General features: G+C 46.3%; 2 protein-coding genes across 2 annotated transcripts; one reads left to right on the top strand and one right to left on the bottom strand.

The window, feature by feature from the left end:
- Nucleotides 1-3,778: 3,778 nt before the first annotated feature.
- LOC119303736 (mitochondrial Rho GTPase 1-like) lies at nucleotides 3,779-9,607 on the top strand. The gene is made up of 14 exons (XM_037580875.1): nucleotides 3,779-4,124; nucleotides 4,251-4,383; nucleotides 4,506-4,652; nucleotides 4,925-5,101; nucleotides 5,220-5,471; nucleotides 5,731-5,799; nucleotides 5,956-6,011; nucleotides 6,228-6,309; nucleotides 7,024-7,235; nucleotides 7,329-7,395; nucleotides 7,889-8,001; nucleotides 8,414-8,564; nucleotides 8,693-8,879; nucleotides 9,205-9,607. Exons 1-14 carry the CDS (start codon nucleotides 3,916-3,918, stop codon nucleotides 9,276-9,278), a joined length of 1,929 nt encoding a protein of 642 aa, XP_037436772.1. The 5' UTR covers nucleotides 3,779-3,915; the 3' UTR covers nucleotides 9,279-9,607.
- A 954-nt stretch (nucleotides 9,608-10,561) lies between these two features.
- On the bottom strand, nucleotides 10,562-12,661 carry LOC119303735 (remorin 4.1-like). The gene is made up of 2 exons (XM_037580874.1): nucleotides 11,795-12,661; nucleotides 10,562-11,038 (listed from the first exon to the last, which is right to left on the bottom strand). The coding sequence occupies exons 1-2, from the start codon at nucleotides 12,527-12,529 to the stop codon at nucleotides 10,847-10,849; spliced, it is 927 nt and encodes a 308-aa protein (XP_037436771.1). The 5' UTR covers nucleotides 12,530-12,661; the 3' UTR covers nucleotides 10,562-10,846.
- Between the last annotated feature and the right edge of the window lie 984 nt (nucleotides 12,662-13,645).

The following is a 13,645-nucleotide window of genomic DNA, read 5'->3' as shown; positions in this document are numbered from 1 at the left end:
GAGCTGCCGGCGGCGGCCGACATCGTCTCGGGAGTCGGGAGCGGAGCTCCGGCTTCGTCGCCGGCCGGTGCGGGGCGGGGCGGTGCGTCGTGGGGAGAGAGAGGCAGAGGCAGAGAGGCAGAGCGTGAGAGCTTCCACTGAGTAATACTCTTGCTGGTGGATAGCTTCAAAAAAAAAAATACTCTTGCTGGTGGAGTGTGTGCTGTGAGATGCGATGCCCTAAATACAGTATGCGTTGTTGACTACGGAAGAGTAATTACTACAGTTAATATACGCTACTACACGTGGCCTCACGTGAGCTCCTGCTAGCGCGCTGCGTAGCACCAGATAGTGGGAAGAGCACTTGAGCTGTGAGCTAATTAGACATCAGGGCCCGGGTGCTTCGGCCGGACGGACCGCACGAGCCTGGTCCTGCAAATATCGGTGAGCTCAGGGGGGTCCCTTGGCATATTTCGCGTGGCGCGATCATCAGGCGGCCGACCGACCGCCCAGCGAGGTTACCGACCTGTGACGGCCACGGAGATTGATATGGTCGGTGAGAGCGCAAAAAGTGGGAGGCGCGGCCGTGTCGCACGGTCGCTCACGGCAGATCAGATCGGGGTCCCAGGTGTTGCCGCCACAACAGGCCCACCCTTCGATCGATGTTGACTTGGCCATGGCTGTATCGCTTGTTCATTTCCTAGGGAATGACTAACGACCGATGGCTCATCTTTTTTGTTTGTTTGTTTTCGAACTCGGGAATGATGGCTTATCTTATCTTTCTTCATACTGTTTCTTTTCTCAAACTCGGAAATGGTGACAGCATTATTTAAATGTGTATGGTCGACGTCCACGATGACGACAACAACAGCAACAATAGTAATAATATTTGCTTGGTTTATACACGACAGTCATTTTAAGCTTCAAAATTGATCATCATTTTCTTTTTCCGAGAGAAATTTGACCATCAGTTTGACAGGCGGTGTGAATTATGTGTCACACAAATTGCAGTGTTGAATTTGTACTAGATTTTCAAGGTGTTTCTTAATGATTATTCGTTCCGGCAAATGAATAATCATTAAGGTGGTGTAGAAATTAAGCTTCAGATGTAGAGCTTCGATGACATATGACTCGTATATTATTGGTTTAAATGATTTTAGAAAAAATGAGCCTCCTCATCAATTAACACCACAATTCTGTAAAGTAAGTATGAGAAATAGAAAGATACAAAACATGTAGCTAATCCCGTAGGCATGTACATGCAACTACCAGAGCCAGCTGCGTGCAGGCAGAACAAACATGACGCAACACTCATACATGAGCTCTAGAAATCACAGACCAGTAAATATACATCAAGTTTCATCGATAAAAATGTTGCAATCAGGAGCATGCCAAGGTAGAATCAACTGTAGACCATCCTAACCAGAGGATTCCATCAATGAACTCTGGCAAACGTCTCACGAAACACCTCCTTGATCTTCAACACTCCAACCTCAGTTTCTCTTCTGTCTTGGTTTCTCTACAATATGCTCTAGAATTTTCGAAAGATAGTAAAGATTAGAAACAATTGATCATCAAGATTTGCTTTTAAAAGCAGGCTTTGTTATAGTCTTCCAAATAGTCACTAACTTTGTTAGTATTCCATAACTAACACTGAGCAACACATATTGGACTAAAATTCAGTATCACGTCCACATCCAATACCTTAGGTATGAGTGCAATGATACCATGAACCGGTCTCTCAATCTCCAGCTCTCCTCTATGGAAAGCGTCAAACAATTCATTCAAGTCACACTTGACCACATCGCAAAACTCTATAAAATTCAACATGTAGCCCATCAGGCCCAACTACCTTGTTATGTTTAAGCCCAGACACCACCTTCTTAATCTCCTCCCGACTGAACTCTCCAGTTGAAAAAACTTCCTCGTCATTCAGTTGGGAATAGACCAAACCATCAATACCGACAGCACTGATCTCAGGTTCACCAAACAAATCATTATAAATCAATGACATGTGTAACCAAAAACATATTAAGCTCTCTTTCTCCCATGGTTAAGGGACATGTTTCACTTTTATTATCCAACTCGTCCAGCTTGCCTGATTTTTTTTATTTTCAAATTTCTGAAAACCCCTTCAACATTAATATGCCACCATTTGAAATGTCTCCCAAGCCTCCTAGCTTCCGTTTGTCATTTATCAATATAATGTACACACCAGGGTGGAGCAATCCAGATTCTCACCACCTCTTCCTTAAAACCTTCCATCTCTAGCCAACAAGTCTCAAATCTAGATATCACTATGTGGAGGTTGAATTTAGTATTCAAGTGCAATGCTGCATGATCAGATCAGAGAGCTCTAATTTCAACCCAACACATCCCACTCAGTTGAAACTAGCACTCAATCTAATTTCTTAAAAGCAGGAATCTCCAAATTATTGGCCCAAGTAATTGGTTTAACCTGGAATATTGGATTTGTAGATCACAAACCACGGGAAAGCCTATGTTTGTTGATGAAATGGTTATGGAACTATGGTCATCAGTTTTTATTTGATTGATGGTTAAGTATAAAGCTCATAATATATGGTTGTCGTGAAAACTAGGATGGAAGAAATTTTCTGTATATGGAGAGAATGGAAATGAACATTAAGAAGACACAGGAAGCCATATGTCAGCAAATCATGGAAGTAATTATGCAAGCCGGGAGATGGACGACGTTACAACAAGGATTTTTTGAACAATCATTGGGGGGGGGGGGTGGCTCACCACTTGAATGCATTACTCAAAGTGTCATGAAGGTAAGTTTGACTCGAATGGTTCTTACGATATTCGACTAAACACAACATTAAATCGTCTTGTGAACCTAGGCAATGACAATCGTAGCACGAGACGATCCGACAATCCTGGCGTGTGTTTGGCATTTGCCGGCCATGCATTGCCAATGCAAAATATAGGAGCAACTAGCAAGAGGGTAGATGGCCCTACAGAATGGTGAGTACCGCAGTCCAAAGTTGACTTATGTAGAGAGTGTCCACACCACGAAGTTTTCACCACCCCTGGGCATCCCTTCCTTTTCTTCCACACTCGTAGATCACCATTTTCTAGCCGGTGATGCTTACAACAAAACTCTAGCAGCCTTTTAGAAAGAAAAAAAAGTAATGATGAAAATGAAGATGGTTTGTGGCACATTATTGGTCAGTGAAGGAATTGGTGTCCTGGCTCGCTTGTTGTATGTGATGCTTCAGACTTCCCTCCGTAAGCTTAATAAAGCATCATGGGGCAACGTGTCCACATGATAATAAGCAAAGGAGGGGGGAGGGGGCAAAGAAAACGACGATGGGCATTAGCTCTTGCAAAACAAACAGTGTCAGTCGGCTCATGATGAAGAAAGCAATAAGAGTAGAGAAAAAAAGAACGTACGCCACAGGCAACGCCGCCATGATGATGTGCCGTCTTGCACCCTGCCTGCACCGGGCAAACCGAGGTAGGGCGACCGCCAACCCTAGCCATACACGGTCCTCCGCCACTGTATCACACGGTTGTTTGCGTTGCGTGCCATCTGACAAAATAGCATTTTCTTTTTGAAAAATTAGCAAAACCGTTCCAAAAAAAAAGTCATTACCCGGCCCATGTAAGGTTCAACCACGCATCATTCACGAGCCCTCGCAGGCCCGAAGCCAGCGAGCGAGCAAGCACGACGTCTCTGTGTTGCGGTCGCTGGTTCCATCGCCTTTTCTTTTCTTTTTCTTTCTTTCTTTGCGTCTCCTCCAAGCCGAAGCAACCAAGGAGGAACCAGATCAATCCTTCCGTCGCGTCCACCATAAGACCGAACCGGCCACCATCCCCTCCGGCCCCACCGCCTGACACTCCACGCCACACAGCCGCGCCCAAATCCCCCAAAACCCTAGCCCCGAGGAGGAGGAGGAGGCGGCGGCGACCATGGCTGCCGCAGCGGCGAACCTGGCGGGCCGGCCGGGCGTGCGCGTCGTCGTCATCGGCGACCCCGGCACCGGCAAGTCCAGCCTCGTCGTCGCCGTCGCCACCGAGCAGTTCCCCGAGAACGTCCCCAAGGTCATGCCCCACACCCGCCTCCCCGCCGACTACTTCCCCGACCGCGTCCCCATCACCATCGTCGACACCTCCTCCAGGTCCTCCCCCCATCCCCCATCCCATTCCGCCCCGCCTCAGATTTGACGATTCCGTCGCGGATTGATTGATTTGGTGTTGACCCCGTCGTCCTCGTGTGCGTGTGTGTGTGTGCGCGCGCGCTGCAGCCCCGAGCAGAAGCCGAAGCTGATCGCCGAGTGCCAGGCGGCGGACGCGGTGGTGCTCACCTACGCCTGCGACCGGCTCTCCACGCTCGACCGGCTCAGCTCCTATTGGCTCCCGGAGCTCAGGCGCATCCAGGTAATCTCGGGCTCTATGGCTTGGTTAGTGGTTGCCGCAGCCTTGGGCTCGCCATGGTTGGTGATTTTACCCTGGGTTGCCCGTGTTGATCTGTGCTGTCCAATGTTTCTGTGATTGCGCAGTTGAAGGCGCCTGTCATCGTGGTGGGGTGTAAGCTGGACCTGAGGGACGACCAGCAGAACAGCCTTGAGCAGACGATGGCGCCCATCATGCAGTCGTTCCGTGAGATCGAGACCTGCATTGAGTGCTCCGCGCTTCGCCAGATCCAGGTGAGGAAGACCCCCTCTTGTCTCTGTATCTAGGCAATATTGGTAACACTTTCATTATGTCAAATCGTTGATTGTTCACAACGAATGAAACTAGAATGATCAAAATGCTGATGCCAGCAGCTGCTCAGCCTCGCCTAATATTCCAACATTGCATTTTTATAATTTGATTGAGTACTAATTCAACTATGCAGTTGATAATTTGATTGTTGTGTTAGAATTCTAGATACTATGCTCGAGTAGGTTTTACTAAACAGATAGTTTATGAACCGCAGGTGCCTGAGGTCTTCTACTACGCCCAGAAGGCAGTGCTTCACCCCACAGCTCCTCTATTTGATCAAGAGGCGCAATCTCTAAAGCCACGCTGTGTGAGGGCTTTGAAGCGGATATTCATTCTATGTGACCACGACAGGGATGGAGCTCTCAGTGATGTGGAGCTCAATGACTTTCAGGTTTGTATTCACTCAGGCTACCCATTCTTCCTTTATATTAACATGAGGCTGACTAGTGTCTTTTATTGACATTCTTCTATGTATGGTGGTACTAAAATTCCTTTCCATTGCTTTGCAGGTCAGATGTTTCAGTGCTCCTCTCCAGCCTACTGAAATTTCAGGCGTGAAGAGAGTTGTTCAAGAGAAGATGCCTGAAGGCGTAAATGATAGCGGCCTTACATTGACTGGGTTCCTTTTCCTTCATGCTCTTTTTATTGAGAAAGGTCGTTTGGAAACTACATGGACAGTATTGAGGAAATTTGGTTATGATAATGAAATCAAACTTAGAGATGACTTCATTCCAACGTCAGTCAAGCGAGCTCCTGATCAAGTAATGTTCTGTTGATTACTGTCAGCTATTCACATTTTGTTGTCAGTTGAAGCTAGACCAATTTTTAAGTGCACATATATTTTAGTGTAAAGTTGTTCTTATAATGGCTTACGTGTAAGTTGATAGTTGATTTCAATTGTATGCTGGGTATCTGCAATCCTAGCTTCACTAGCCACTTACCTATGTGTTTTATATTTGCCATACGTTTGGTCTCTAATATTTCTTTGGTACTAAAGTCATATCACTATCTTTGTTACAGACGGTGGAATTGACAAATGAAGTGATTGATTACTTGAAAGGAATATTCAACATGTTTGACATAGATAATGTAAGTCTAATGTATTGATCGTCACAATTGTTTTTTATCCTCAATGTTAAATATTGCTGTGCCCTTTGTTATTCTTGGCATTTTCATTCTAATCTTATCAGTAAAAAACTTATGTGTTGGAGCATTTCTGAAAATGTGTTTATGTATCAAATCCAGGACGAAGCTTTGCTACCTTCTGAGTTGGATGATCTTTTTTCAACTGCACCTGAAAAGTAAGTTCTTTACTAAAAGAAAGGGTAATTTTAATCCTAGTTTGACACAATTGGAGACAATTTGTTGTAATTTACATAATTTACTCATATTGTTAGTAACCCTGTATTACTTTATCTTAGATTTGATGGCATCTGTTTTACTTTTGTTAAATGGTTCTCAAGTTTAGTCTATTTAGTCATTTGTCTCTGCTTATCATTCACATATCATTATTCCAGCCCATGGACTTCTGATCTATATAAAGACTGCGCTGAAAGGAATGTCTTGGGTGGGCTATCACTTGAAGGATTTCTTTCTAAGGTATTCTCTCACTCCCTTTGTGCTACACTGTTTGTGTGCAATAATATTTAACGCTGCCCGTTGGTTGCTGTTTTGTTGGTTGGATTCAACAGCCTAATGCTCTATTCGGATCTCATATCTTTTTATTCATGTTCTGACTGTCTTGTACCATTCAATGAGCTCAATTAATCTCTGAGAAAGCCCAATAGTTTGTTGTAACCATTGTACTCCCTCCATCCCAAAATAAGTGTCTCAACTTTGTACTAACTTCAGTACAAAGTTGTACTAGAGTTGAGACACTTGCAAAGTTGTACTAGAGTTGAGACACTTATCTTGGGATGGAGGGAATATGAATTACTGCACCCATCTTAGTTCGTCATATGCAAACGAATCCACAGAAGAGATTATATATACTATATCGAACACATAAGAAACATAAACCAACTAAAAATGGGATAGAAATCTTTTAGGAGTGTTGTGCTTGTTATGATTAAGATGCATAGTATTTAGTGGCGTGCCTTGAAAAACATGTGGAACGTTTCCAGGCAAGAAAACCTTTTCTTAGTGTTAGTGTAGTGTTTTTTATGTTTACATGCATATCTACACCAGTTTAATCATGTGGACACGTGCTTAGAAACCTGTAGACAAAACACCTGTGTGTATTATGGTGATATTCTTTCTTACTAGATTACCGGTTGATTTTCCTTTGCTGACTAGTATCTCCTACAATTGCAGTGGGCTCTTATGACACTTCTAGATCCAGCAAATAGTTTCGCGAACCTTGTATATGTCGGCTATTCAGGTGATTTTAATTCAGCATTCACCATCACAAGGAAAAGACGAGTGGACCGTAAAAAGCAGCAGACTCAAAGAAATGTGTTCCAGTGCTATGTTTTTGGTCCCAAAGGTGCCGGAAAGACTGCATTGCTACAATCATTCCTTGGAAGGTATTTGATGCATTTCTCTGTATTTACTCCATGAATTTTCATACCATCTTTATTCCTTTTGGAACTCCATTTCACTTGTTATCTTCATTGCAGGCAACCTTCTGATGCTCTGCCAACTAACAGCGACCGGTTTGCCGCAAATACTGTTGAACCATCTGATGTAAGTAGTCAAAATTTATGTTTGTATTCTGCTTGCACTTTTTGATAAATGGCATGTTCTTAATGATAAATGATAATTCTATTCTTACTGATGCTCTGCCAACTAACAGCGACCGGTTTGCCGCAAACATTCTGATAAATGATAATTCTATTCTTAATGATGCAAGACTTCACGCGAGTATAGTGACAGAAATTAAGACAACCCAAATTTTCTCTGCCAATGGCATGTACAGTAGTTCAATGTTGCCCTTTCCCTCTCGTCATCTTCATTTTTGGTGGACATGGAAGAGGGAGAGAGAGAGCCTTCCAGAAATCATATGTGATGGTCTAGTGGAGACGATAGGGTGACATTAACTTCAGCAGTTTCTAATTTGACTGCGGAGTGCAGCTTTGAGATTTATCATTTTCTAATTCTTGGTAATCTGTAATGATGCTTTTCTACTCTTACTCTGCAATGTTCATATCAGATTCATTATATCTTTGTTTTATTGAAGGGGACTAGAAAAACACTTGTGCTGCGGGAGATTCCTGAAGGTGATGTCAGATCATTGCTAAACAACAAGGAATCCTTGGCACCCTGTGATGTGGCAGTCTTTGTTTACGATAGGTATCCATTCTGCCGAGCTATTTTCCTGTTTATTGTACTGTTTTCTGCTTTGTGTCATATATATGCTGGCAATTTTTGAATTGTTCTCAATGGTTTTGATGGCCCATTTTGGAAGGAAACTAGGTTTACCATTCTATGCTATTTGCAAGATCTCATGAACTTAGTTCATTCATGTATTGCAATCTGATTTCAGTTACACAATAGCTTACTGGCCATATCAAATAAATGATTCTTGGTCAGTAAAAAATGAATCTCTTTGATCCTTGATTACCTTTAATTGGTTCAACTATTCATCTGGTTATGTAAACGGTACAGATGACAGTTGAAAATCTTGCTTATCCTGGTATATCTTACTCTGACGTATTATTCAATATTACATAAATTTCCTTATGTGACACCTTTAAAATGGCAGCTGTGATGAATTTTCTTGGCAAAGAGCAAGAGATTTGCTTGTGCAAGTGGCTTCACATGGAGAAAACACTGGCTATGAAGTCCCTTGTCTGATAGTTGCTGCTAAGGACGATCTTGATCAATCTCCAGTGGCTCTACAGGAATCAACCAGAGTAAGCTCCAATACCATTTCGTTTGACATTTTAAATTTACCATTGTAGTTGGTGAATGGATTAGAATCCATGGATAGTCTAGTTGTTTATGTTTGTTACAGAGTAATCATAAATCTATCTAATTTCAGGTGAGCCAAGACATGGGAATTGAAACACCAATTCCCATCAGTGTGAAATTGAAAGACTTGAACAGCATTTTCTGCCGAATAGTTCACGCAGCACAGCGGCCCCATTTGAGCATCCCAGAGACTGAAGCTGGTAAATCACGCAGGCAATACCGTCAACTTCTGAACCGTTCCCTCATGGTTGTTTCAGGCAAGTCAAACCCCACGATCTTGTCACAAATCTTTTCTTACTAGTAGTCAGTAGCTAAATCCGCATTTAACCAAATATCATCTCAATAAAATACTAAGAAGTCCATAACAATGTGAATCAATTGGTCGATTTAGAGGTATGGTGGGTTCCATAGGGAATCGAGTCAACGGGCATGATAGCTCGCATTTGACAAAATGCTGCTACTCAATTACAATTTTGTATGCCTTTAGACCTTTACTTGAACATGCATTCGTGGGTGTGGAGCATGATGATAGGTGGAGCAAAGCGCCCTTCAAGTACTAACTTATATTCTAATACTCTGCAGTTGGAGCTGCTATAGGTGTTGTGGGGGTAGCCGCGTACAGGGTTTATGCGGCTAGGAGGAACTCGTCGTCATGAAGCCCCCCTCCCTCCCGGGCAGTCGTCGGGAAATAACGTGCAACAGGCAGGTTCATCGTCGATGAAGTGGATCGTCTAGCTTGATGTTTATGTACAGTTGCGTCATCAAAGATAACTTGTACTAGTGCGTGTTTGAGTTTCGGATGGTATAATGTACGGCAGTCATCAGGCTCTGTTAGATTCTTTAGCTGATAAAAGACTGTCATGACTTGATTTGCTCTGTTAGAATTTCATCACTGTCCTAAATTTTTGTCCACATTTTTCTTTTTCATCTCCTCTGAACATTTTATATGTTTATTTATGTTGGCGTTAAGGATGCATTTTTGTTTTGTGTGTGCTTTTATTGATTTCATTCGGAGTTCTATTCAGTTTGTTTTGCTTAGGCAGAGTTATATCTCTTTCAGAGCGAATGCTAAAAGTAATGGTCGGTCGTTTACGCCCATAGGAGTTGGAATAAACTGACGAGTTCTCTGGTTACATTCCTCCATGTCTCCGTCGATCGTGGTCTCGATTAGCCTGGCACGTCGAAAGAAACCCGTCGCGCACGGTGGCCGTCAGCGTCGGCTGTGTCTGGACTCCGGTAAGCGCCAGCGGGATCCGGGCAGCGCCTGATGCCTACAGCCACGGCCTCGTGTCGATGCCAGACAAGGCCCATCCCTCCCTCCCTCGTCTAGTTGGGTCAATCACAGGCACGGGGTCGCTTTCGCCATTCAGGCGATAGATAGATAGATAGAATAAAATGATGATTCCACTAACCGGCCTTGTCACGAGGGAAATGGAAATGGCGAATGCGGTGACGTGCGGCGCAGGTTCCTCATCGCTCACCATGATGCCTACTCGACGGCCGCACAGTGCCCAGCATTATTTTTTGTGGCCAAAAGTGCCAGCTCGAGTTCAGACAACGCAAGCCAAATCCCCAAAATCTCAAGAACAGAAAACAAAACGCGAGCCAAGGTCGGACTCTGTAGCTGGAAGACTAATAATAATAAAGTCGCTGCAGAACTAAGAAATCCAAGATTGGACACCGTGCACTTCGTTATCGACGGGCAGCACGTTGTCCACCACTGAAAAACTAGGCCGTCTTCGTTGGAACACACAAGGGTGTGGGTCATCTTGTTGCCTGATCCTGGGTGTGTGCAAGGGCAAGTAACAGTCGTCTCCATCAGCCATTGATGCAACTTGTTGGCTCTCTCTTGATAGGCGTTAGAAGGACCACGACGACTTTCAGCTAGATATATACATACAGAACTGAATGAAGAAGGTAAAGATCCACACCAGCAGTGTCACATATGAACAAATGCTCTGAATGTTTGCAGGTTTGTGGCAAACACACTATTCATTCCATCTTCACACCAGTTTTGCGTGCATATACAAGCCAAACAAAAAAGCGCCACCGTGTGATCCGTGATCGCCACCGGCGGCCAGTATACAACGGAGGCAGCAGCAGCAGGTTTCAAATCCTTTTTACAATTAGGTTTCCCGGCCGATCGGATGCAGCAGCACACGCCCTTTACGACCTATAGGCAAAAACACATACGTAGGATTCTCCAGTTGAGGAGGCCGGCGGGCTAGAAGAATGAGCGCTTGGTGGGCACCCTGCCCACGGCCTTCATGAAGTTGGCCAGCTCCAGCACCTTGGCCAGCTTGAGCCCCCGCTTGGCCTCCGCCGACGCCCGCTTCTCCTCCGCCTTGTGCCGCGCCTTGGCCACGTCGTTCTGCGTCTTCTCCACCGCCTTGGCGCGCTGCTCGTCCAGCTTCCTCTGCACGCGTGGTCGTGGGATCCATCACAGTTAGACATAAGGTGACCGAGATGAACATTCAGATAGGATACACTAACTGGACAGCAAGCAAGCATGATTTTCACATGCACTACTAGTGGTTCTCCCGGACAAAGGCCGCCACTCTCATAGAACAGTCCTATCGCCGTGAGATGAACGTGCTAACGGTCCATGATAATCTCACAGGTACACAGTCTCCCTCTTGGCGCAGAAAGTTGCATGATTGAGCTGTAAAACGAACTGATGTTCACATGCACGCACCCACAAGAAAAGGGGCAATTGAGACAGCCACGCTCTGATGTAACACCTCTATCTAATTAATTATCTTGGAGATTCATATACCTTTTCTCAAAGCAAGAATAGATTTACACTATTCTACTCAAAAGGGGTACTGTATTAGTGTTGCTAGGCGTAGGAACTTCCTTTTTATCTGGGAGAAAAAAAATCAGCTCGCTAATCAGTGTGCACAAATCTCATGTGCTGATTGCATCAACCATCGATGGTCTACCTAATCTCATGTGCTAATTTTGGGCAATTTAGTTGCTGTATTAATTTGTCATGCTCTACTACTTTTCTTTCTTGAATTGACAGGAGTGCTGTGAAGCTTGGAGAATTGTTTTCTCGGTTGCAAGGAAAGATGATGCTAGATGCAAATTAAGCTCAAAGCAAGTAGGATTCCACAGTAGATTTTCATCAGAATCTGAAGGATCTTGTTGTTCATGTAGTAGTGATGATTACCTCAATCTTCTTGAGCCAGGCGGACGCCTTGTCGACCTGCTCCGTCTCCCAGCCGTTGATGACCACCTCCTCCCTCTTGAACCGGTTGTTGATCTTGGCGATCTCCGCCGTCTGCCACGCCGACACCTTGGTCTCCACCTCCTCCTTCTTCACCTGGCTCGCCTCCACCGGCGGGCCGGCCGCGGGGACGACCTCAAGGTCGAGCCGCGCCGCCCTGCCGCTGCTGCCGCCGCTCCTGCTGGGCGGCGTGGCGAAGGGGCGGCCGCTGTCCGGCACGATGGCCAGCGGGTTGTGCTCCTCCAGCTCGTCCTCGCCGATGCTGGTCAGCTGGTCGGGGCCGCCGTCGTAGGGGCCGCCTGGGTGGTGGTTGCTGTTGCTGTTGTTACTGTTGGGGTTGCTGTTGGCCGCCCCGGTGCCGGCGCCGGCGGCGACCATGGCGGTGAACTCGCGGCTCATCGTCATGAACTGCTCCTCGGAGGTGACGGAGCGGTGGCTGCTGGCGCTGTCCCAGGCGGTGGAGGCGGCGGACAGGGTGCGCGTGGGCGGCGTGAAGGGCGGGTGCGGCGGCGACAGGGGGTGGACCTCGCGCACCTCGATCACCTCGTCGACGTCGTGGAAGGTGGTGTTGGTGGTGCTGGCGGTGGTGGTCACCAGAGTGCCCTCCTCGTCGTTGGCCCCTGGGGCATCGTCCTCGTCGTCGGACGCGGAGGGTGGTGCGTGCCGCTCATGCAACATGTGTCGGCGCCGGCCGGCGGGGACGGGGCACCATGCGCGGGAGGAGGAGGACCAGCAGTGCACGCCTCGCCCTCTTGACTGACTCGATCTTGCTGTGTCAGTGCGCGGTGTGGTGGTGTGTGTGGGTGATGGGGTGTGGTTATATCAGTCCGTTCATCCGTCCATCTGTCCCGGGTGTGGGTGAGGCGAAGGCGATGGCAGGTGGGGGCTGGCTTGTCTCCCGTGGCGCGTACCGGCGGATGACACGTACGTGTCGCGGGGGCAGCTGCGAATGTTCGTTTAAGCCTTGTTCTTATTTATATTTTTTTTGAAAAGTCCAAAGACAGTATATAAACTATAAAGTACTCCCTCAGTCCGATAATGTAAGACGTTTCTTTGACACTATGGTGTACAAAGACACCCTTGCTGAGCAAAGCCCCTTGCCCCCTCTGGGTCCCTATTTCATCGGAGCAAACTTGTTTAAACCTCAAAAAAGCTTATAAAAGTAGCGCCCGACAAGTCATCGATGTTGATTTGAAGACGTCGGCGGCCGCAGTTTGTGTAACAAATTGCCGCTATGAAGAAGAAGATGGTTGAGAGGGCTTGTAGACCCCAATTCCGGTCAGACGGAGCCAGAGAACACAAATCTCACACACTCCTTGACAAGGTGGAGTCTGGTTAACCTTCGCCGATCAAAACTGGAGCCGGCGGATCAAGACGTATAGACACGTCATGTGCTTTGCAGGATAGCGCAACCGAGACAAACCTGCAAAAGAAACACCAGACCCGAAGAATAAGATCTTAGGACACACCATCTTCCACACGCCTCCTAGCAATATGAAGAAGCATCACCGGAACGAGGGGAGGTGGATTCCACGCCTGCGGTGACACCATTGTCTCGCCACAGTCAGACGGAGGCCTAACTAATGCCTCGAGAGAGGAAACTACGACTCCCACCGGTCGACGATCTATTGGCGAAGGAGGATGGATGGGAGGAGGGGGGGAGGACCCCTAGACCTCTTTTGGGTCTCCGTTGATAATATAATTCCTATTTTTCCGCCGAACTGATTCTTTCTTCTTGATTTGGTCCATTTCGCCTAGATAGGAGGCATTGCCGAGAGGAGCAGCATAATCTAG

The sequence above is a fragment of the Triticum dicoccoides genome, chromosome 5A (assembly GCF_002162155.2).
Source record: "Triticum dicoccoides isolate Atlit2015 ecotype Zavitan chromosome 5A, WEW_v2.0, whole genome shotgun sequence".
Classification (NCBI taxonomy): domain Eukaryota; kingdom Viridiplantae; phylum Streptophyta; class Magnoliopsida; order Poales; family Poaceae; genus Triticum; species Triticum dicoccoides.
Note: the sequence above shows the minus strand (reverse complement) of the source record. Positions and strands in the feature narration are given on the sequence as shown.

Excerpts from the sequence above, each read along its gene's own strand:
- LOC119303736 (XM_037580875.1), top strand. The coding sequence starts at position 3,916 with ATGGCTGCCGCAGCGGCGAACCTGGCGGGCCGGCCGGGCGTGCGCGTC. Across the intron at positions 4,125-4,250 it reads ATCGTCGACACCTCCTCCAG|CCCCGAGCAGAAGCCGAAGC; the intron begins GTCCTCCCCCCA and ends CGCGCGCTGCAG. Across the intron at positions 6,012-6,227 it reads TTTTCAACTGCACCTGAAAA|CCCATGGACTTCTGATCTAT; the intron begins GTAAGTTCTTTA and ends TCATTATTCCAG.
- LOC119303735 (XM_037580874.1), bottom strand. The coding sequence starts at position 12,529 with ATGTTGCATGAGCGGCACGCACCACCCTCCGCGTCCGACGACGAGGAC. Across the intron at positions 11,039-11,794 it reads CCTGGCTCAAGAAGATTGAG|AGGAAGCTGGACGAGCAGCG; the intron begins GTAATCATCACT and ends CCACGCGTGCAG.